The 24,848-nt window shown below is 41.2% G+C and overlaps 1 protein-coding gene across 1 annotated transcript in view; it reads left to right on the top strand.

The window, feature by feature from the left end:
* The window catches only part of FBXL7 (F-box and leucine rich repeat protein 7), a 176,235-nt gene that overhangs the window by 150,360 nt on the left and 1,027 nt on the right, over positions 1-24,848 (top strand). Inside the window, exon 3 of the mRNA XM_082278735.1 lies at positions 19,867-20,478. Within this exon, the coding sequence (XP_082134861.1) occupies positions 19,867-20,478 (612 nt within the window). The remainder of the gene's footprint in view (positions 1-19,866; positions 20,479-24,848) is intronic.

The raw sequence follows: 24,848 nt of genomic DNA, 5'->3' as shown, positions 1-24,848 counted from the left end.
ACTTAGATAGAACCATCCAGGGGAAGGTTCCTTGGGGTGGGGGCCTCATTCAAGCCTCTCATTGGGGAATCTTTGATAGTGATGCCAGGAAGATTTTTGCCTTTTCTTTTATACCCCTGTTATGCCTTTTTACAACTTCTGTATTCCTGGTGCTTTTTGCCTACATTCTTGGACTTGTTTGTCAAGCTAAGAGACTAAACATTTTAGAAGCTTCGTAGCTAGGGATCAGTGTGCCCCAGACCCCAAGGTCCTCTCCAGAACACATTCTGTAAACTAAGATAGAACCATCCAGGGGAAGGTTCCTTGGGGAGGGGGGCTCACTCGAGCCTCTCACTGGGGAATCTTTGATAGATATGCTAATTAGTAACACCTATAATGTTATACCCAATGTTGGGGGGTAGAGACACAGAGAGAGAGACACAGAGATAGACTCGGCGGGGTGCATCTCGATGCATATGACCTAGACGTGTACACCTAAGGATCCTTAAAATAAATACCAAGGTAAAATCCCTTTTCCCCTTCTAACCGTGTATGACTCTTGATTTTAAGACCAGGAAAAGGCATCAATAGATATGCTAATTAGTAAGATCTGTAATGTATCTTTTGGGGGTGTGCATGGAGGTGTGCATGGAGGTACATTCCACCTGGACGTAGTGCCCCTAAGGATCCTTAAAATAAATACCAAGGTAAAATCCCTTTTTCCCTTCCAACCATGTTTGACTCTTGATTTTAAGACCAGGAAAAGGCATCAATAGTATATAGAAAATTAAAATGTGTCATGTGTTGGCCAGATGGTAGAAACCAGTGACAAAGGCTTTAACCTCACCACAGCCTCTAACAGTAGGTAACTCCATGTCTTAGGGAAGGCTGGTTAATTTACCTGCTTTGATTTCGCTCTGTCTTTTTTTTTTTTTTTTCACATTTTTTTCATAAGATTTCATAAGAGTGAATGTGAAGCAGTATTCCTGTCAAACAGACTTCTGTTGTGATTATTGACTTACTAGGAGAATCCTCATAGCATGTCTCAGCTTGGATATCTTCTGTGATACAGGTAAATGAAACTTGAACTGAAGATGTAAGCTGTTTCAAATAATGAACCTTAGGGTTGCCAGGTTTTTTAGGGCTGCATACCAGAATCTGGTGATTCCACACTGTGCATGGTGGGGTGTCCAGAGGGTTGTATTTCAAGACTGCTACCACCTCTAACTTGAGGTGTTAATGAAGGTTTTGTTGTACCATGCATTAGCTTCTTTCCTGAGCCACCTGTGTTGCAGAATGTCATATTCTGCATGATCTTCATGGGATGCCTAACACAGGTTGGTGGCACCACGTGGTCATGCCACGTGTAATATTCCTGTGAAGAAAGAAATCTTTATGCCTCTCTGTGAACCCCACTTGCCTTTAATGCTCTGGTACCAGAATGTGCAATTGCAAGGAAGCAGACCTGTTCTGTAACCAGGTTGGGTTTGCTGTCTGAGATCTGCCCCTCAGGCCGCTAAATGACTCCTGGTGCCTAATTAGATGTGATAGAAGTAAGCTGCCAGTGCTTTGGGGAGGAGAGCAGGGGACAGGTAATACTGTGGCATGCTCACAGGTGACTGATGTGGTTTAGGTGCCTGTCAGCTGCTTTGAGAGCATGGGTGTCCCAAAGTGCCCTAAAATTCCTTCAGTGCTCTGTCCATGTCACCAGGAGCACCTCAGTGTCAGCTGCAGAGGATGCTGCTCAGCCCTGCTGCATGCCCTGCCTGGCCACGTGCTGAAGCTGGACAGCTTGGAGGGTACTGATGGGGAGCACGAAGCCAAGTGGCTGAGGTCCCCTGTTCAGCTGTCAAAAGAAGACAGGCAATTTACTTTCTCCCAGTAGTGAATCTGTCAGATGCAGCAGCATCAGGTCTGTTGCTTGAGCTTCTCAACCGTCCTGACTCAGAAGATTTGCCTAGATGTCAAAACATGTGCTGAGGAAAGTCTCAACAATACTTTTGATGCAGTGTTTCTTTTGGACACAGTCTTTTAAAAGAAGCAGAATACGAATTTACATCAAGGTTGCCAAGACATCCAACAGCTTCTGAATTCCTTGTATGTTAGTGCAAAAGTTATTATGGCTTATTTTAAAATATACAATTAAATATAAACTGAATTTCCTAATCCAGTTTATATTGGTTAAAACAGAAGAATAAACGTCTGGCTTCATCCTCTGGCTCCACTCATCATTATCTGTATGACATTTTTGACATCATATTGTGCAGTGGAGTTATGGATTTTAACAGAGGGTGCAAAAAAGGGAAAAGAGTGAAACGGCAGCACTTTTTACACCATCTTAGCTGACAACAGCTCAGTGCACATATCCTCTGAAACCACGGTGCTTCCCATCATTTGGGAAAGGCTCCCATTTCCCCAGCATGTCTCCCACAGCTGCAGCTATCCCCAGCTCTGGGCCACGTTCCATGTTTCCCATGGTCAGGAGTTCTGGTCCAGCATTAGTGCATCCCCAGGATGCATCATCTCATGGGCTGCATGGGAGCTCACCTGAAGACCTGGTACAACCCAAAGTCATTCTCATGGTTTATCGGGTCTGTTCTTTTGCCACTCTGCTGAAAGGGGAGAGTAAGTGTTTAATAAGGGAGAATTTGATCAAAACATTGGTATGAGCCTGAAAAAAACTATAGTACTGCAGTCATGCCTCTCATAAGTTAATACAGATCCAAGTAAGTGGAAAGTGAGAAGGGCCATTGCCTGGCTGAGTTACAAGGATTTGCTGGACACACACTAAAAGCTGTTTTCCTTGCAGTGTAAACTTAACAGTTACGATACCATGGTAGCTTGTCTTAAAGCTTACAGCTCGTGTCCATCTGTTTTCTGAGCAGTGCTATCATGAAGCATCTCCATTTTAAACAAAGCAGATGAAACCTGTGCAAGTCCCCCTTATTGTAAAGCTATATTCTGTGGCTTGCCTAATTAATTTTTCATTAATTTTAGCATAATAAGCTAAATTTAACCCAGCTTAAAAAATAGTCCTTACCGCTGTGCCACTGCGTGCTTGGCTTTTTTTCATACTTATATACTCATCTATTGTAGTATGCCAATTCCTGATTTTACATATTTTAACACAAAAGAAGAAGAAAAGAGAGAAAGTTAATAGGGTAAAATCATTCTGGTTTAATTGTGTGATTAGAATATACTCATAAGGAATTTGATCCTTTTTCCTAGAAAAAAGTTTTAAATTATTTAATTGTCTTTAATTTGGTTTCCTAATTACATTACGTGTATATTATTAAGTTTTCCCTGGTACACCCTTCTATAAATAAAAGGTAAGCCTTCAGTCCTAGCACTTCTGTGGTTTCCATTACTTTCCATACTTAATAAAAAAATTCAAAGCCGCTGTTTCATTTCTGGCCATCTGTAATTATAGCAAACTGCCTATAGGGACAGCCAAATGTAGCTATATATGGAAATAATGCACATATATGTATGGAGAGATAATTAGATTATACCAAGGCTGTGATTCCCTGCAGGAGAAATCAGAGTCTGAATCAGCTGCAGTCCTTGCCAAGGCAGAACATGATCCCTCAGTGCAGGTGTTCAGCATCTCCCTGTTGCTCCACTATGCAGCGCTAGCAGTGCTCCACAAATCCACAGTGACATCTAGGTTGCTTTTGGAGTTTGTCCACACCTTTTCTTAGCAATGGCTTGTTGCAGCTGGTTAAACAACACTCTTTAATCCCTAGCTTTATTTTGAAATTCTTGTCAACACCTGATATAAATCAGTTTTCCCATCCTTAAAAGTATAACAGAAACAAACAGCAGCGAGTGATGAATCACATGTGCTGCAGTAGAATGCTATTCAGTTCACATAGCTTAAACTAAAATGAGGATCAAAGCAGTTTAATAATGGCATGGATTTAATCAGTAGTCAATGAACTGCTCATTTGGGATCAGTACCAGTAATGCCACAGATAAATTACAGCAGTGAACACTGAATTAATGTTAATAGGCTCTTAAACAGCTTTAACTAATCTCCAGAAGTTACAGACTCTCTTCCACAAGTTCACACACATACTCTACCAGCATGTGGGGGTTACGGTCTCCCCCCCTTCCCCATCTGAAGGACGCCCATATCCTGCAGGAGATGTGGGTGCTATCACCTCCTGGGACCCAGTGCTGCTCCCTGCAGCTGGTGAGGCAGCACCCACAAGCTCGGGTGTACCACATGATCTGTGGCTCTTTGCCTGCAGCAGCTTTCCTGAAAGCAGGCAGCTCCTGGCCGCTTACTAGGAGGCTGCTCTGTCTGGCTGCTGATTTTCTACATTCTTAAGGTGACTGGTTAGAGATGACAGTTTTCATGCATTTTAACATGATCAGTATTGGGAAGCACACACTGATTTTATGTCCTTTTAACACCTGCGCACCACCAATGGTTCACTCACATTCCTGTCTTAAATGGTGGTGTCCCAGACCATTTTCCAAGGTTGGGCCATGAAATCATCATCTGTTCCTAGATCTCACCTTGTTATCATCAGTAATCTTCTGCTGCATAGGCAGGGCATAGAAGCATAGCCCCCACCCATACCTTTGTGTACAGCAAGGCTGCTGAATGTAGTTCAAGTGTGATGACATTGCTTTTTGCTCTTGAGAGTTTGGAGTTTTTCTATAAACAAAAATCTGAATTCCCATCAAGGAGCAAATATCTGTTCAGAGAAAGGCTGGCAAACTTGCTGCAATGTACTACAAACAGATGAGGCTTTGTTGTGTTACAAGGCAATTTGCCTAAGGGGAAGGCTCTGCCAGCTGTAATCTCAGCTAAAATAACTTATTCTGCCTGGACTGTTCCCCAGATATGGCTTCACTTGCATGAAACTTATTATAGTCTGTAAAGAAGACTCAGTAGCATCACTGGTGAGTGCTGTAGATACAGAAAGTAATGAAGAGAAGTGACTGCTTCACTGGAGTGTGCAGGAGCCATGGCTCAGTCCCAGGGCAGGCATCCCACCTGTGTTTTGGAGCAAGGAAGAGCTGATGTCCATGTCTAATGGTCAGCCCTCGTGGCTGGAGGCATTGTGTGCCTCTCTGAAGCCTTTTCTAGTTGTGGTGTTCAAATGGCTTCTGTCTGGTTTATAACATAGCAGATCACTTGAGAATGTATTGCTGCCTTCCAGAGCTTATGGAATAGAGACTTCTAATCTGCTGAGGCCATTAAACATAAAAGCCTTGTGAATCAAATATTGTTTCAGCAGCATATGTGTTTGTTACATCATTTCAGTAAACTCAAAGCTTTGTGAGGTCTTTCCTTAAAAAGGTGGGATGGTGAAGATCAGGGTTTGTTCAATAAGAGATGATGCTCCATGTGAACTGTAGAGTCAGTCCTTGCACTCTGCTCTTTAGCCCTCATGAATAGACACCTTCTGTAAGGTACAAGCTACTTTTGTGCCAGGATTTGATGAGTTAAATCACAGCCTGATGCTGCAGTGGTAGAATTCAGGTACTGCAAAAGTCACATGAGAAGCAGCTTGGTGGAGAGATTGTTTTCCATCTCCAGGTTGATGTACAGACGTCCCATTTCAGCAGGTAGTGAACAAAAGACCCATTTCATGTGTTATGGAGGTGATCCTAGGGAGAATTTTAATTCCTGAGATTCAAATGGAAGGACCTCAGTACTCTAGTATAGAGAGATCTCTGTAGACATAAGCAGCCACATGCACTCCTGTCACTGAAAATGTTCTACTTCAGTGCTTTTGCCACCTCTGTTTCCTTCCATGTATCATGTCAAAACAGTCAGTCCAAACTGAACAAGAGGGATGTCTTGTGATAGACACCTATTCCCACAAACTTAAGGGTGATCAGGAACTGGAAACAGATTTTTCTGTCTCCCAGACTGGATAAGATATTAAATAGTGAAAATTTCAAAATTTCGTACTAGTTTTTGAGTCACCCTCAGGGCTACACAAGTATTTTCCTGAATTTTGTGTAATGCCAGTAGCATCACTGCCTTGCATGCAGCTCATGTGTTCTGTAAATGGAATCAAAATGACAGAGCAAGTAAATGTATAACTGGATTATAGCAGATTAGTGGCCCAGTGTTTGTAATTTCATCTCACTTCTTACTTTAGCGTTTCTCATGGTGACACTTCTGCAGTGTCATGTTCCTACACATGGTTCATGCTATAAATAGTCATGAATACAACATGAGTGGAGTGTAACTTAGTACGATGAAATGAGGGCAACACTTTCCAGCCAGTTACTGATGTTATAAAAGTCTCTTTACCACAAATAGAAGAGAGAGAGTGAACTAACCTGGCAGTGTTTCAGATTTAGTGTGTAGTGAGAGGAGTTGTGATCCTGTGAGATGCTGGCTGCTTTGAACTTACAGTAGCCTCTGGTACTCTGCACATCCTAGGAACTACTTGGAACTGCAGCATCAGCCTCTTTGCTTGTAAATTCAGTGAGCTGGAAAATGTGAAGTCACTACGTGCTTCTAAATGTTTCCTAATAAAAATTTTTTACCTTCTCATTAAAAGTTTTTAAATGCGACTTTGTGATCTCTCTTTATTGGCTGTATTCCGTGTTTCCAAATTATACTGAAGAATGCTAGGAATACATTTTTACAATTTTTTTTTTATTATTACTGTTCTGCTTGAAGTCTTGTGCAATTAGGAAGGAGATGATGAAGTAAGTCATTACTATAATTTCTCCACTTGAAGCCTCAGTACCTAGTGACACTACAGCACAGAGTTAAACGTCTTTTCTAGAATCCAGGCCTTATGATGCGTACCTTAATTTACATCACACATCCTGCAAATACAACCTTGTCATCACTTCACTCCTTAAATATAACAGTAGTACAGAAGTTGGACACTGCTTTTCTCTCTCTGAAAGTGTATAACTTTGTGTTCATCAGCCTCACTTCTGAAGCAGGTCTTATAGGGATAAGTGTCATTTCAGCTGGAGGTGGTCTGAGGGTGAATTCACTGGGATTTCAGTACCAGTTCAGTAGTTCTGATAGTCCTTGTCTCCAAGCTTAGCACAGTGTGTCCCACCAAGAAAGCCTCAACTCTACGTAAAGGAGAGCACATACTAATTTTTCTACACCAAGGAGGAAAACTGGCGGTGGAGTGTGCTGCTCAGGAGTGTCATAACTGAGGCCAGTGAATGCTGAGTCTCATGCTCAAGTTATAAGTTACAAGGATCTTTGGTATAACTTTGGTGAGAAAAAAAAAGACCATCTTGAGGAATTTTCACTGAAGTTCAGGAGATGTATCAAAGTCCACATGAGCAGAGTTTAATATGCTCCTGTGGATCATGTGCATTGCAGCGAACTTCATCCTCTTTCCTCCCAAAATGGAGAATGGTCTGTATTTTATGCATAGAGTACAATATCTGTAAAAGTGAATACTGAAATGACTTGGAACAAGCTGTAGCAAGGGCATTGCTTCTCAGCCCAAAATGTGTATCTGTGACAATGAAGAAAATAAGCATCAGTTACTCCTTCATTTTTCACCCCCCTGACAAATTCTCTCAGTAACAGTTTTACTTCTCTGTTTCAGGAAGACTAGGATGGCTAAAAAACGAGAGCTGGCTGATGATAAAGGGTGGGAAAGTCCTTGGGTCATCCTGTATAAACAACAGCTTAAAGCAGAATTTTCTTGATAGATTAATTCCTCTATTGATGTGTTTTGTTTTGGTTTTTTTTAATCTTGCTGCTTCCTAGAAAGCTCTAGATGTCAATCCTAACCGAGTTGGCCTGTGCCTTGACTTATTTGTGTACTGTGTCATAATTTTTAACCCTCAACTACAAAGTTTTCTCTTAGTCAAACTTGGCTACTGCTCCTCTTACATAGCTCTGCAAGTACAGTAACCTTTCTGTTGCCTCTGTCCTCTATCTACATATGCTGGAGATAATGGTACATATTAGCATATCCTTCTTGCTCTTCAGCGGCACAGGTCAAGATCACTTAACCTTTCCACTCGGTGTTTGGGAATTAGCACGTTTATTATGACGTTTTCACGAGGGTTTGATTTGCCTTAATTAGGCAGAGTTTGCTCTTCTGTGCAAGGCCTTAAAAAGAGGAGCATTGTTGAATTACTCAGTTGGTAAACACAGACTAATTATATTTAGAAGGAACTCATGTACAACTTCCTATCAGGTGTATATACATATTCATGAGACCACCCTGACAGGTTCCCATTTTTCTTGGGCTTTGTGAAAATAAGGGCCTTTCTCTTTATCTTCCTCTTTCTTTGTCAAGATGTCTAATATTTCTTGATTCCAAATGCTGCTTTTTCTGCTGTCCTGTCTTTTAAGTCTACTCCCTGAGATACTGCCATAAGCTGGTAATAAATCTGAGATAATAAATTTGAGGATAAATGTAAAATTCTATATAGAGCTAGTGATGACGTTTTAAATAATTAGCTTAGGTTAACATGCAAGAGACTAGAAAACTTAGATAGGGCCAGAGTTCTTGCTTTGAATAATAACTCAACAATTGTGTAGACATAAACATCACATTTTCTTTTTTTGTACATTGATTTTGAGTTAATGAAATCAGAATGACATAAAAAGAGTCAGTGAACAATTTTGTTTATCTCATTCGGTAAATTGAAATCACAATGAATTGGAAAGGAATAATTACAGTCAGTTCATATTTTAGGCACAATAAAGCAGTTATTTATTGTGGAGTTCAGTAGACTGGGAAGTTATTGAAGTTGCCATAAATACTGAGTGCTGAATTCTTGATTTACTTGCATGTATGTACATCTGATATTCCTCAAATGTCAGATTACCATATGCTGCTGCGCATAAATAGCGATCTGCAATTTATACAGCACAAGTCACAGACACAGCAGTTGGGACCTCAGACGGCAGGGCTGGGTTTCAGAGGGTGGCTAATGCCCTCTGAATGCTTTTGCAGTCATAAGTACCATCTGTTTTGACACAGTCTGGGACTGCTTCACACTGGTGGTCAGGAATCCATGTAACTTAGTGCAGTTGGGCTTGAGCCAGTTACATTTTTCTAGTAGAAGAAAGCTGCCAGTGGCCATGTCTCTTTCCCAGCTTAACTCCCCAATTTCCCATAAACAAAGTTTTAATCCTTGTGGTTCTGAATAAGCACTACATGCTTGCTCAGTGCATTGCTGTGTGTGTATTGTGTGTGTTTGTAACAAGAGGGGACTGCTCGCTGTCACTCCAGGGCTCTCATAACGTGACGTGTTTATTATGAGAAACCTCGGTTTATGTATCTTTGTTGGAGAGATGCTGGATAAGTTAGATTGAGCTGCTGTCATGGGTTTCTGCTTCGGAGGCATATGCTTCTTTTCTTTCAACCTCTCCACAGTGTTCCTCTCACCCAGGTCCCAAAGGTGATTCGTTGGGCAATTGGCTTTGGCCAGCTCTTTGCTGAATACATTCCTTTGTGTGTACGTGTAGTGGCAACACTATGGGTTTGTAAGAAATGCAAAACTGAGGATTAAGTGAAGTTTTCTACCCTTCCTTCAAAAAGCCCTGGAGACCAGCTTTGTTTTTCTCAGTTTGGCCATGTGTCAGAAGGGAGGAGGGATGCAACCCTAGAAACGAGGTATTTGCCCTCAAAACATGAGAGTGCTTGCCAGGATGCTAGCAGGTGCTTTTGGAGGAATCTCATTCCTGGAAAAGAAAATAAACTTTGAAAACTAAGGTAAATGGATCTGAGCTGATCAGGATCAGGTGTTGCATGACAGCCTTTAGCTGCACTTTGCACAGTTCTACTGATGTTCTGTAATCCATGGGTATCCTGCAGATGGATGCAGGCAGGGCTCCTAGGCTGCAAAAGCATGAGTCTGGGAGTAAACACATCTCATTTGTAAAGTCAGGAAAACTGTTACTGCCTCAGTGTAATTCTCCTATGGGATTGAAAAGAGCTCACCAACCTCACCCTGGAGTGAGCAGTGACATGGTAACTTGCTAAGCAGTTTTTTTAGATGAAGGTTATGTTCTCTTGTCTGTTGGCTGCATTTTTTGTTGCTGTTTCATTATCACTCACGTACTGGTAGTTCAGCTGATAGAGGGATGTGTCTACTGTTCTGACACATGACTCATCAGCTGGGACACCAAGTGGGCACTTGCAGGTATCTCATGGATGGTCCATAGCAAACTGGGCTGAACCAAGCTGAGTTGGGATTGGCTTTACCAACTGGGTTTTGGGTTTGTTTTCTTATTTTTAATCGAGGCCTCTTCTTGTGCTGTGTACAACTCTGTCCTATAATTTGCAGGTTTATCTTTTCCAAATTACCAGCAAAGACTATGTTTTCAAAACCTGAATTTATTTTAGGAAGGATATTTGTACTATTCTAAATTACACTGATTTAATGCTTCATTAGCATCTGGAGAGAGACTATTAACAAGAGCGTGGAGAGACAGGACAAGGGGAAATGGCTTCGAAGTGAAAAAAGAGTATGTTTAGATTACATATAGGGAAGAAATTCTTTACTGTGAGGGTGGTGAGGTAATGGAACAGGTTGCCCAGAGAAGCTGTTGATGTCCCATCCCTGGAAGTGTTCCCGGCCAGGCTGGGTGGAGCTCTGAGCAATCTGGTCTAGTAGAAGTCATCCCTCCCACAGCAGGAGGATTGGATCTAGATGATCTTTAAGTCCCTTTCAACCCATCACCATTCTATGATTCTGTGATCTAAACTTGAGTGATAAGAGAGAAGCACAATTTCATGGCTTTAAATCTCTCATTACCATATATTCTTCTGTTTAGCATACTGCTTGCCATTTGTTTCTCCAATTTTGAAGGTCAAATCCTGGATCCCCTGTTAATTTGAAAGTCAGTAATTTCTGAGAGTTGCATGCTTTTAAAATGCCAACCGTTGATTATGAAAAACAATGTTCTTTTGCACAAATAATTTGTTTATGGTGAATATGCTGGAAACAGCCGTTCTTGGGGGAATTATTTGCCTACTGCAGCATTTGCTACCAACTGGATGGAAGTCCTCTTGATTACACAACAAAGTGACTATATTGTCAGCTTTTCCTCGAGGCAAAGATTCCTCTGTTTTGTACATTATTTTTGGTTTAGAGTTACACGCATCTGCCAGAACTACGCTTCAGGTTCTGCAGGTCCCTGTGGTTTTGATCCACATGAACTGGGGATTCTCTCCCATAAATTTATTCCAGCAACTTGTCTTGAAGTTCTGTAGTAATCTAAACTGGTACATCTTTTATTCCAAATTCTCCTATTTTTAAAAGGTGAAATAGTGGAACAGCTACAATTGTCTGGAGCAGCTGACTGGATTTCTGCATTTTGAAGTTGGGAGACATTAAGCAGTTGTTCCAGTTTTCTATATAAACTGCAAAGATACATTTACATCGACAAAAACTTAATGGTTATCACTCAAAAACAGAGTAGGATCTGTTTCTCCCATCTCTGTTATTCTAAGTGACTGGCCATGCGTGTGTAGCTTGAGGGCCACTATAAAGCAGTGTGCACTCATCTTCTCTACATTGGTGTAAACTTGGTATTAAATGAAAGATAAAGAGCAATAGATTTTAAAAGTAGAACACAGTAATGTAAATGTTGTCCAGTCAGGTAGAAAAATGTTTTACCTCAACAAAATTTTTACCTCGGAGCATGTTAGAGTAACTCAAAGAAAAGGCAGGATATAGTTGTAAGCCTGTTTCACTGAAACAAGTCATTCTCTGGATAAATTGGGAAGGGTTTTTGTATTCACCAGGATGGGGTTCATGGGTTAATTAAGACTGTCAAATTTAGGAGGAGAAGAGAGAGAGATGATGGCAGGCTTTTTTAGTATGATTTGATATTAAGCAAACTTGCTATCTTTTTGTTGTCTTATTTAAACCTTTATAAAGAAGTATGTTGAAGATGCTTATTTATAAGCATCTTGTAAAATGCTTATTTTCATTTTAACTACATTTGGTTTGCACATTTCTGAGCAATGAATTGAACAGCATGGATCCCCATAGGTGTGATAATCCTGAAAATGGGGGATGATGAAATGCAGCGTGTCCAGTCCATTGATAATCCAGTCCTGAAAATCCAGCAGGGCACAGGATGCCTCTCCTCAAAGTGGTATGGAATAGGTTGGGAGATAATAACTCATGATTTGGAGGAGGTAGACAGGGGCTTCTTCTGTCTGGTGGATTTATCTACATTAGCAATTTTGCTCAAGCCCAAAGCTCACTTGTGAAATGCCTCTCCTTCTTACTCTGTTTTAGTAACCACCACAAGGTATATGAACCCAGTTACACTCAGGCAAAACTAAAGCCAAAAAATATGTTCTGGCAGTACACCTAAAGCACCAAAGGCAACCCCTACTGAGCATTCAGGGTTGGGGATTAAATTTAATATTGGCAAAACAATAACACCCCTTTCCCAGGCCTGTGGATGTTGGGTTTTCAGCAATATTAGTTTTGCTTCACAAAACTCCTCTTTCTGGGCTGCACTCCTTGCTAATGTAAATATAAACTAGCTCAGCTGGAGGAGCTCCCTGGCATACCATAAAGAGTTGTGAGAGCATCTGACCTGAAGGATTTAAGGAGAGCTAGTACTTAAGCATGTGTGGAATTCATTTTGGGATACGTATTTACTGAACATGGAAAAAATGCACCTTCTAATCCATCTCTATGTAATTCCTAACAATGATGCACTGTGAAACCCTTTACTCAGAGCTGATGGGCTAGTATCATCAGTGGTACTGAAGGCAAAATTAAGATGCTTTAACTTCCTAAACTAATTGTGAATCACTTTTTTACTTTTCCTCCCCCTCAGTCTTTGTATTTTTAGCTCTGTTCAAAAATATGGGGATAAAATTAATTCCTGCCAAGTGGCAGGGGACAAAATCGGTAGGGGGGAAATTAGTTTCAGCTTTCGACAAATACATTGTAAGGAAGAATTACTTGCTTAATAAAACTATAATGATTACTTCACTTGCAATGCTGTTTGACTTTAAGCATCTATTGTGAGTATGCCAGGAATGCAAGATCAGGTCTCCAAGTATATGTAGAGGAGTTCATAGGCTAAAGAAAACTGGAGCTCAACATCACAGGGAAGTTACACCAGTATAATCCAAGGTGTAAAGTGTCACACAGAAACTACTATGAAATGGCTTCAGATTGAAGTTAACATATCCCTGTTCCACAAAGCCTCTAGTCTTATACAATAGGTACAGTTTCTTATGACATTCTAAGGGAGGTTTTTAAAAACCATGAAAGGTTATTTCAAGTTCTGTGGAACTGTTCCTTCCAAGACCATGTGGATGCGATTACTCTGTGAGCTCCAAGGTTGCTCATTCTTACACTGACAAATCGAGCTTTGCCGCAGGACTTTGCTCTCAAAATGAGAATTGCATGACCAGCAGCATCACACAGGATTAAGAAATTAGTTTTCACCTTTGCCAAAGTGTTTTTGTTCCTTTGACCTCAGTTTTCAATTTAATTTTCTGTTTGGCAAAAATAAGAGGTCTGGTGAGAGGGAAGCAGTAGCTGTAACCCATCGCAGGTTTATTAGGACTTTCGCATGTGTGTATTGGAAACAAGCCGGAGTAAATGAAATCATGATAAGATGGCCACTGGAGGGGAATAGTATTTTGTGTAGTTATCACTCTGAGCATTTGTCAACTGTGATGATGTTTCAGGAGGAACCCTTTAGGAATCACAGAATATCTTATTTGGAAGGGACCCACAAGTATCATCAAGTCCAACTCTTAAGTGAATGGCCCACACAGGGATTAAATCCACAACCTTGGTGTTACCAGCACCATGCTCTGACCAACTGAGCTGATCTCATCTGGGATGCCTTACAGTATTTGCTAACAGGTTGCCAGACTTCCCATTTCTCTCTAGGAACCACCTGTTTGAAGTGAATTGAGACACAAAATTACCAATATAGAGAGAAATGGCTTAAAATTCACAACATTGGAGCTGCAGTATATTTGGAAAACTGAAAACTAACACAATTTGAGAAGCTTGCTCAGTACTCAAAATACTCTTGAAAAAGTAGATTAAGGAGAGAGAAAACATAGCATTCTCTAAGGATACAGGTGTAGGGAAGATGAATGGATTCTATAAACACTGAGGAAAAAAATAAATGTCCAGGTACTGTATGGCACATGGGAATCCGGGCAATATATTGAGTCACATAGTGAAAATACATCAGCCTTCTGAGACTGTTGAAATCTGGAAGGTTGAAAATGTGGTTTCCATGAAATATGGGTGCGCAGGACTCCACTTTCACCACTGCTGGTGAGGTTGGATGGTGTTTGGAGCATTGTGCTTTAAGAGAAAAACACACAGAGTGGAGAAAATGTAAAGGAAAAGATAGAAGAAACTGAGAATATTAGTAACATGACTAATAAAAGGAAAGGCAAATGCATGTAAGAAATCCTTACAGGGAGAGTGAAGACCTCATTTTTCACAAGCATGAGAAGAGGGGGCAAGAAATAGCTCCTTATGCGAGCCAAATAAGAGGAAAAACTTAGAAACTTGATACAGTGACAAGACTGGAACAGGCACCTCAGTGAGCTGAGTAATAGCTGCCCCTAGCAGTTAAAAACAGGGCAGACATGCACATCAGAGATAGTTTAAGTGTACTTAGTGTTCTTGGAGAGAGATGAGAGACCTCATCCAACTTTATTTCTCATTCTGTATGTTCTTCATTGTAAAAGGCTGCAAAATCATGCAGGTATCTCCACTGGGCAACCCTTTCCTTCTGGCATTCTTGACTGCTGCAGCCCCACACAAGTTTGCATGTGAGTTTTGTTCCAGCTGCCTTTTTGCTATCTCAGACTCTCCAGTTCCTCCCAGCCTCCTGGGACTGGGAGGAACCGAGGTCAGTAGGGTAACTCATCCTGAGAGAAATGCCTGAGGATGTTTGCGATGTGGAAGACGTTCTTTATTTTTTTGTAGGTATCACTTTTTCTGGAACTTTGTCCATACCCAGGGCCTTGGAAAGAAAATGGCTGTGTTGTACCCTGCTGTCCTAGCTAACTCCTTTTCCTACTCTCCTATAAGGGCACACAGCCGTATTTGAAATCTGTCTGTCAAATTTACAAGTCTCTTGTTGAATCAGCCCACATTGTACCCCCTGTAGAAGCCTCTGTAGAAGCCTTTGCACCATTGACTGTAGCTGCTACAACCATTAAGTTCCCACTTTTCCCAGTCTCTGTAAAAGGAGTACTTACTTGGCATGCCTGAGGTTGATGGTATTGTGGTAAAAATGTGACGTCTGTACCCACACTGCAGTTAGTAAAATATGTAATATCTATGCAACACTTACTGAAGAGACGCTAAGTCAGTGACGTTTTGGCACTCTGTAAATGCTTCTTGCACACATTACTCTGCATCTAATGTTTACAAACATGACAATTGCTTTTTATTTTTCTCAGGTATACTGACTTTTCAGAGCTTGAACACAGTATGGTTTATTTCTTACCTTAGTTTTGCTAAAAATGCCAGTGGTGACAGCAGATCAACATGGAGGATCCTTTTTAGTTGTCAGATAAGAATCTGAAGTTTGATTGATTTTTGCAAAATTTTCATTTTAATTTTCTTAGCTTGAAGAGCTCAGTATACTATTCACTTAAAAAAAAAAAAAACTCATTCACATTACCACAGTGAAAGGTGTGGATGAATGGAGTCATGCCTCAAGAATGAAAAGTGGTTCAATCTTAAGAAGTCCATGCTGGGATCTGGACATTGAGTGTCCTGTGTTAGTGTGCATTGCTGGAGTAATGGAAATACAACACTGTTTTCTCTCTCTGGTTCTGAAATCAGAGACTGCATATTATTGTCAATGCCAGAAAGAATGGAGACTAGATCTTGGCTTAAATCTTATATATTTAAAGGCTTTTTGTTCCCAGATGTATGTATTAATTGGGAAACAAACTGGGGAGAAAGAATCCTTTGAAATAAACCAGATTTCTAATGGAATAAGAAAACTCCCTCTAGTGCATTTTCTCCCTCTGTGTCAGCTTTTATGGTTCTGTTTCTGGCACACATCTTTTGAGATTTCTTTAAAGATTGTTAAGAAATTTTGTCTTACATCAACAAACAACTTTCAGAGCTTGATCAAAGCTTTAATAAAAGGCATCTTGCACAGAAGATTGGAGGCAAAGGGGCAAAAGAGGTTGTAGGGAGGGAAGTGCAGGACTGCTTTCTAATTTGCTTTTACTTTCTAAAATCAGCAAAATTAAAGTTGCATTTCAGGCTTGTAAACAATTGAGTTTACAAGAGAAATGCTTGTATAGGGCATGTGTATGTGTAAAGATGTGTTTTGAGAACTGTAATCAGCAGCTTCATTTGTACTTGCAAGGTTGTGTTTACTAATGTTTCACCATCATTAAGTTGCTCTTTCTCAGACTGCCCCAGCCTGCTGGCTAGTGCTCAGTACATGGCGAAGAACAAAATTCGAAGGAAACTCCTAGAGGTTGAGATAGTGCTATAGGAAGCCCCTCCCAACAACATTAGAAAAGTCTGGAAAATGTACAGTAGAACAAGTGCTTTGCTGAAGTTTTAAATGCTAACAAAAAGCTTTCCAAGTTTTTCCTGGCTTCTGGACTCACCTGCTATTTTTTTTCTCGTTTCCCCTTAGGGGTGTACAGCAAACAGTAAGCAGGAATACCTCTGTATGGAGTTCAGCTGAGCTACCAGTAAAATTCCTGTCTGAGAGCCTATTGCATTACAGGCTCAGCAGACCAGTAATGTGCTCATGACTCCCTTTTTTAAACACAATGACAACACTACAGTCTTTTTCCACAATACTTTGTGGTGGGGAGGCACGGTGCATGTGTATGTATGTGTATGTGTCTGTCTGGAAGTCCATGCCCTGAGGATGGAGGGAGCAAGTTTCACGTGATGTCGCTTCAGGACTGAAGGGAAAGGAAATACAGGATGCACATCTGGAACTGCTACACTAATGAGAGAATTAAGCAAGCACAAAGAAAGCACGGAGCATACACATTAAACAGAAGGTCAGGCCTTTTTTAACTCGAGGTCTAAGTTAAAAAACACATATTAGTAATTCATTATGCACATGGAATGTCTAAGGTATTGATTATTCACAGTGCCCAGGAGTGATGAAGGAATGCCACTTCTGATCCAAAAGGAGTGGAGATTAGCCGTATTAGCTTGGTGTATTGCTCACCAGGGGAAGGGGAGGAGAATCATGGAGTATGAAAAGCTTTTTTATGCTAAAGTAGAAATGGAAACTAAGGAAGACTGTAACCCTACAGAAATTTTAAGGTGTTTTCAACAATAATTGACTAAAAATGTATGTTCTCCAAATATGCTATGTCTTACAGAAGGTACTCATTCCCACAGGACTAAAAATAGTTTAAAGCAGATGTTATATAATTTCAACTTTTTGCTTTTGATTTTAATTCTCTTTCGTGGAATAGAAATAAGTGTTTGTTCTGGTTTTTTATTTATATCATTTTGTTTTCCTTTTTGTTCTGGTTTGTGTAAAACAAACAAACAACAATCAACCAACCAAAAGCCCAAAGGGAATGAAGAAGTAAAAAAAAGGAAAGGAACTGACAATATCAAATACATGTAATAGTAAAAAGATGCATCCAGCACTTGGAAAAAAGTGTATGTTCTTTTATATTAGAAACATTCTTGTATTAAAATCTCAAAAAAAAGAGCAAAATGTAAAGGCTCTGGGTTTGCCACATCTTCTGCACATGTTTGACTTCAGGCACTGTCCCTGGTTTTGGTGATAATGTGAGGGTGGTCAAACATATGGTAAATCCTTGCGAAAATTAATCTCGGGGACTGTTGCCTAAGAGCCTGTGGAGTCAGTGCTTGTCTGCAGGAGCCTGGCTGCTGCTGGTGTTGTGGGTTTTTTCTCTCCAGCTGTAAATCTCATTTATGAAATACCAGCATATACCAGACACTTACCAAATAATACTCCTCGATGCAATTATTTGCAATAGCTGCCAGGGGGGGTGTTAGGAGGTGTCAAAGGGAGCAGGGCGTCTGCAAAACCCACTCAGCATGAAGATACTGTTCTTGCTCATAAATACACAAATCCCTGTGTTAGGACCACATAGCCATAGCACGGACTCAGAAGCCTTGGGGAAAGTGTTCTTTGCTTTCATTTGCTGAAATAGTGAGTTTCTAAGTAAAGCAAGATACAGAAAAGGAAGACGGAAGGAGCTGGGTACTATAGGTTTTTCCTCCATTGTGTGAGAAGATGATTTTGATCTCTCTGCAGCTCAACTGGGTGATCTTGAGCAAGCCATCAGACTTTGTTTCTTGGGTTCTTCAGCTAAACATTTGTGCCTCTCTCCCTTGCAGACACACTGGGAAAATAGAGGCCTGTGGTTGCTATTTTGTAGGTTGTGAGATCAGAGCAGGCCTGTGCTGGGCTGAGTAAAAGCTTGACAGGGATGTTTATGTGTAACGATCAAATTCATCAAAAATGTACTTAATTAAAAAACTCTGCCCAAATCCAGGTTTGGGCATGTTTGTTGAATGCATTTCTGGCTGTATCTTGCTTAGCCCTAATTTGTGCTGTCACAATCACAGAGCTGTAGAGTCAGTGTTACTTAAGGGGCTGCCTTTGTACACTTCCCTGAAATGCCTGAAGATTGGTGTGACGGCAGGAGATGCGATGGGGAGAAAAGCTTGGTGTGCTAAAAACACCATCTGTCTGTGAAACTTGTTATTCTTCTGCTGGTCACTAAATTGTGGTTACTGTATCCATTTCTGGGCGGTGCCTTCTTTTATGAAGGATTTCTATTGAGATCAGTACTGAGATGGAGGGGGTGTGCTCAGCAGCAGGATGCCTCTCTCATACACTGGTTGTGTCTTGTGTAGCATACCACTAAAATATCCTCAGAGTCTCTAAATGAATTGCCCATGGCATTTGCTTGACTGTTGAAGTTGTATCTTCATTTTCTTCCAGTCTTTTACTTGGTTTGCTTGGAGAAACTGGGAGCGGGAGTGGAAATTACTTGTAGGCAATGTCAGCACAAAGGGAAAACAGTTGAAATAATCTTACAGCAAAGGTAACCTTTCCTAGTAGCAAAATATCTCAATTATCTCAATTTTTGTGCCTGATTTATGGCACTAAAATGAACTAAAGAAGGTAAAGAAGTAGCAAATTGTTTTGGGGAGGGGAGTTGAGTTGACTGCTTCCAGTGTGACGAATATCCCTAGCAATAAGTGTGTAAATATTGTGTAAAAATTCAACAAGTTTCCAGGCATGCTGTTTCTTTGTCACTTACTTTTCTGGGCTTTTCGTTTTCCAATCCAACTGAAGTTCACTTTAGTCCATTGAAAAGGAGTGTTTTCTGTGTGCATATGAAGAACTAGTCACTGGGCTCTTCGTTGAACTTCTGAGTTCCAGTTTGCATGATTGAAAAATTAATTTCCCTAATGACACAATGAAAATAAGTGTATGGATTTATGCTTTTCTCATATGCTCAGATCTGGTGAAGGAAGCAGAATTTGCCTTGTGAGCTTTTTTTGGCCTCTTGCTGAATGGCTGAAGGAGCTGAGAGGTGAAGGACCACAGTATTCTCTTCCCCTAAGAGCCCACAGCTGTGCCAAGGTTATGGACAGTTGCTCTCTGGCAAAAAAAAAAAAGCCTGTGACTCAAAAATACTAATTTCTTGCAGTGTTTAATTAAGAGTATAAAGAATTTAAATCCTTGGATTTAAAAAAAACCCGTCCTCTGCTCTCTCCTCTTCAGGGCTCAGAACTGCATTGTCTCCTTTGCTCACATGGCTTTTGAAATAGATTTTCTCACTCGCGCTGGTAAAAGTGACTGCTTAACCCCCAACAAACCCCAAACAAATGGGCTAGCAGGGTGTTGTGCTGTGCAGAAACCTTTGTGTCTGTCCAGTGCTTATTGAAATCCTGTGTTCTCTCTTCCAGATTCCGACCTGAGCATGCGAACGCTCAGCACACCCAGTCCAGCATTAATATTTCCACCAAATTCCCCTGGGTTCCAAAATGGCAGAGGGTCGTCAACATCTTCATCCTCAGTCACTGGGGAAACTGTTGCCATGGTCCACTCGCCACCTCCAACCCGCCTCACCCATCCTCTCATCCGGCTGGCATCCAAGCACCAGAAGGAGCAGGCCAACATAGACCGGCTGCCCGACCACTCCATGATCCAGATCTTCTCCTTCCTGCCCACCAACCAGCTGTGCCGCTGTGCCCGCGTGTGCCGCCGCTGGTACAACCTGGCCTGGGACCCGCGGCTGTGGAGGACTATCCGCCTGACTGGCGAGACAATCAACGTGGACAGGGCTCTCAAAGTGCTGACCCGGAGGCTTTGTCAGGATACTCCCAACGTCTGTCTCATGTTGGAGACGGTAATTGTTAGTGGCTGCAGGCGGCTCACAGACAGAGGACTCTACACCATTGCCCAGTGCTGTCCAGAACTGAGGAGGCTGGAGGTGTCTGGCTGTTACAACATCTCCAATGAGGCAGTCTTTGATGTCGTGTCACTGTGCCCAAACCTGGAACACCTGGATGTGTCAGGTAACAGGGAATGCTCCAATACAGATGCCTCTCATGTTTGTCATACCCCACAACTGCACACTTATCCTTTCTGTGCTGTTTTTTGAAGTAGGAATGCCTGTCTCCTAACACAGTACCTGTGAGACAGGCAGCACTAGAATCTCAGCGCCCCTAATGCCAGCAGCACCTCTGGAGTGGCCAGGCCTCTTCCAAAGGAGGTGAGCTAGCAGAAATGGCCTGTTGAAATGGCATGAGGAATTTTTACAGATTTTTGCACAAAGCACCCATAGAAGGGCCCACGTTGCAGTCAGTGCTACATCATGTGGTGAAGCCTAGTTACTTCAGCAAAATTTGTTTCATCTTTTTCACACACCTCTCTCTCTCTATATATATATAGGTAATGAATATATCTGTAACCTGGTAAGTGACTTGAGAAGCTGCTCAGAATAAGTGTAGGCTTTTTTTCCGGGTATTAATGTCAGTTGTCATCCCTAGTTAAACTTCAAGGTCCCCTTGTTTCCATTGCTATTTTAACAAGACTTAGCCAGCTTGAACTTTTCTCTTTTTTCTTCCCTATTTTTTATATTTTAAAGCTGCCGCTGCAGCTGTTTAGATCAGCAGAAATGTTTTAGACAATTTTCTTCAAGCCTGATCTGGGGAAACAAGATGTTTCCCAAGGTCAGCTGCACAGAATTTACTCTCTGCAAATGGGTTGCCACTTAATGGAAAGGATGTGGCCAAGCAGAGCACTGAAGCAAATTTGCTGCTCAACATTTGCTTTGTGATCTCATTTGTTATCAGTCTAATGCCATCATAAATCATCTGAACCAGATTTGCCATTGCAGAGGTACCAGTGGCAACAAGCTGGATGAAAATAGGGAATTAAACAACAGGGGCTAGGAAGTGGTGCTATCAAGTCACTGGTACCAGATCAGCTGCTTTTTCCAGGGCTGCCTATCTGGTGTACACTGATTTGCATTCTTTTCTCTGCCTTTTTATTTTTTTAAGCTGATTTATCCAACTCTCTCACCCCATTCCTAGGATGGCAGAATGTCATGGAAGACATCAAAACAAATACCAACAAATCAGAATTATGCACTTTTTGTGATTGCTTTCTGAAAACTGTAAAGTAATAAGGAGTCTATGGAACTCCACAGGAGTCTATTCACAGTGACCTTGTATATGAATTATTTGTTGTTGGTACACACTGACATTAGTTCTGGATTGCTAATCACACGTTCAGGTTGAAGCATCTCCAGTGCCTGGAGAAAACGTATGTACCTGTGGGATTTAGAGCTAGAGCTTTGAAGCTCACACCCTGGCATACCTGGGGGCTTATAGGTGGTTGAAAATGCTTTGGTCCACAGCTCTTCTTTATGGGTTTGCTATAGACCAAAGATGACTTTTTCAAAAGCAGGGAAAAGATGATACCAGGTATTGAAACAGGTTATTTTGGGGTCTATCTTCATTTGTGGTTTTCCTAAGTCTCTTACTCTCAGACCCAGAAGATAATGTCTGTCCCTAAGAGCTCATCAGTTTGGTATAAAGTGTGTAGGGAACAAATAAAATGCCTGTCTTCCTTGAATCTTGTCTCATCAATGAGATAGGAGAGTAATTTTAATTTCTTTTTTTCATAAGTTGTTCTTTCTGTTTGGAGCATGTAAGGGAAAACTCCTGATTTTGGACATGCTCAGAAGTCAGGGTGTTTGGGTTCAGGTATAGCTTTTGCTGCATGTACTTGCATATGAATTGAGGATAATTGATCTCTAGGCTCTTGTTTGAGTCCACTTTTTTCATTCTGATGTGGGTAATTTTGGAGGATGTTTTGGAAGAGGATTCCATTTTCCCCTGCTTCTGTCTGTAGTTATGAGGACAAGGCTTGCACCTACACACTCAAGCAATTCTGAGAACAGAAGTGGTTCACTGGTTTGGTTCCGTACTGAGCAAGAGGAGGTGGGGATGTGTGCTGGTGGGTGATGCTAGTTAATTAAATCCCAGTTCACAGTTGTACATCTAGGTGAATTGTTTTCCCCTTGGATGGCTACTTGGCAGCAAAAACGTACCAAAGTCTTTAATGTCAAAACCAGATGTTTGTATTAACTTCAGGAGCTTTCCACAATGTAAGTTCTGTCACTGTCAGCATCGGCTTTGTGGGCAGGTCTGAGATATTGCTAGAAGTTGGTTGAGCTTGACTGCAAGTTATTATCTAACACTTTAGCCAACATGTTCTTCAGTCTGTTTGGACGTTTCTGCTCCCTTTTAAAAATCAGTTATACTTACTTTATGGAAAATCCTGTTACAAGAGCTTCATTTTTACGTTTTGTATTATTTAGGACAGAAAAATTGTTGTGGACCCAGGAACCTGTCATTTTGCTAAAAATCAGGCAGTTCTATATCAGCATGGACTCTTTTTTCTGGTGAAACCATTTTGAATACCCTTCCCATGAAATGTTTTACAGTGTAGCCAAAGTAACTAGACAAGGCAATACTGAGCTTGTCAAATAGTGATCACACGCTGATGTGTGTGACTCCAGCCGCGCTGCAAGGCTTCTGACACATTCACTCTCTAATTACGGTCATTAAAGCTTCTTGGACTCTCAGCAGACAGAATGTTCTCCTTGGCCTCGTGGACGGATCATTCTCACTAAGCCAGATTTAAAATTGAGTTCTGGTCAGATTATAAAATATCTAGACTGACTTCTTAATCCAGCAACCTCCTCAGCCAAATGCAACAGCAACAGCTGCATCAGGTGCAGCAGAACTCTGCCTAGGTGCCAGCTTCTTCTGTGGAACTCCTTTTATGTATTTTGTATCACCTACTTCAAAGACTACACTAGAGGTGAATTTTATACACCATTCGTATTGTACTGCTTCCCTTTAGAAAAATCCTTTATGTTTCTGAGTGTGTATATAGTACTTACCTGAAGGCAAAAGTATTTCCAGAGATTGCTCCAGAGCACAGATGGGTCTGAAACACAGTCTGAAGAGAAAATAGCATTCAGTTATAAGACGTTTGTTGAATAGAGCGTTTTACTTCAAGGTCTTGATTCTGCATGACCTGTGGGCAATTTTCCCATTTAATTTTCTGAGGCCTAAGGTAAAATTTGCATCTGTTCAACTAAATTTGAAACCCAAATTAAAGATCCAGCATAAATTTAACTGATGAATGTAGAACTCTATTTGCAGGTGGCAAACTATTTCAACTCCATATCCCACAATTCTTACGTTTGTGTGAGTCCACAGGGTTATCTCAAGTGATTTTTTTTCCTTTTTGCTTTTAAGAACTGAAGCATATTCATACCTCCCACTAAACCTCTGAATGACAACCTGTTATAGCAAGTGGTATAGCTTTGGGTCATTTAACTTTTTGAGGCAGTTTCCATACGTTATCTTGCTCTTTACTTCCACACTACAGGATTTCTGCAGGATTTCTGATACATGGAGCTCTAAGGTCATCACTTTTTATGAGTCACTTCATACTGCTTGGCCAGTGTTCCAGGAATACAGAAAAGGTCTTTTTATTTCTACCTGGGGGCACCTTTTTGGGCATAACCTGCAGAATTTCTCTGAGTAGACATTTATGGCTAAAACAGTTGGGCCTCAATCACTAATGGGTATACTCTCCCTTCTTTCTTGCAGCTGTTCCTAGCTATGCTAATGCAAAGTGCCCAGCTGAACTTGGCACAGCTTAAGAATTTCCCTAAGAAGCCTGACTGCCAGTTTGCAGTGCAGCAGAAACCACACTTTCCAAAAAAAGCTTTCACTCTCCACTGCGCACTGAGTAGAGGTTAAAAATGGGGAAAGTCTTTGAGTGTGTTTTTCCCTTTAATCGAGTTCTTTGTCTTTGCCTGCAAGGTCTGGTGTTTCTCCTCTAGTCTAGTAACATCCATTCATGGCCAGACTTTCTCATTGGACACAGTCCTTTTCTTTGTCTGCTGTGTCCTCGCATGCCCTTACCAGTCTGGTGGCTCCTACCAATTCTCCCTATTCTCCTTAGGTTATCCGAATCTCCACCCTTCTGCAAGCACACAGTCGTGCCATAGTTTTGCATCCTTCCCACATTGCAGGCTTGGGGCTGGATTCACATCTGTTCTCCAAATGCTTGGGGCAGGGGAGGGGGGGAAGGGAGCAGGGTTGTGTTTTCTATAATGAGTTTGGATGGTGAAAAAGCCTCTGATGTTGGTTTGCAAATTCAGCCAGTCAGCAGTGAGACTGACTTTGATCAAAAAACTGCATTTGTTGTCACGTAGTATCATTTTCTCTGTCACTGGGTTTATATTGCAGTAACAGATCATAGCCTGTCCCTGCATAGACCAGGACCATCATTTTACATTTGGGATAAGGACAAAATCAGTCTGTTGCTTTCCCAGTGCTCACAATCTCAAAGCAAC

Source organism: Coloeus monedula (genome assembly GCF_965178545.1).
Source record: "Coloeus monedula genome assembly, chromosome: 1".
NCBI classification, from domain to species: domain Eukaryota; kingdom Metazoa; phylum Chordata; class Aves; order Passeriformes; family Corvidae; genus Coloeus; species Coloeus monedula.
This window is presented reverse-complemented; position numbering and strand designations above follow the sequence as displayed.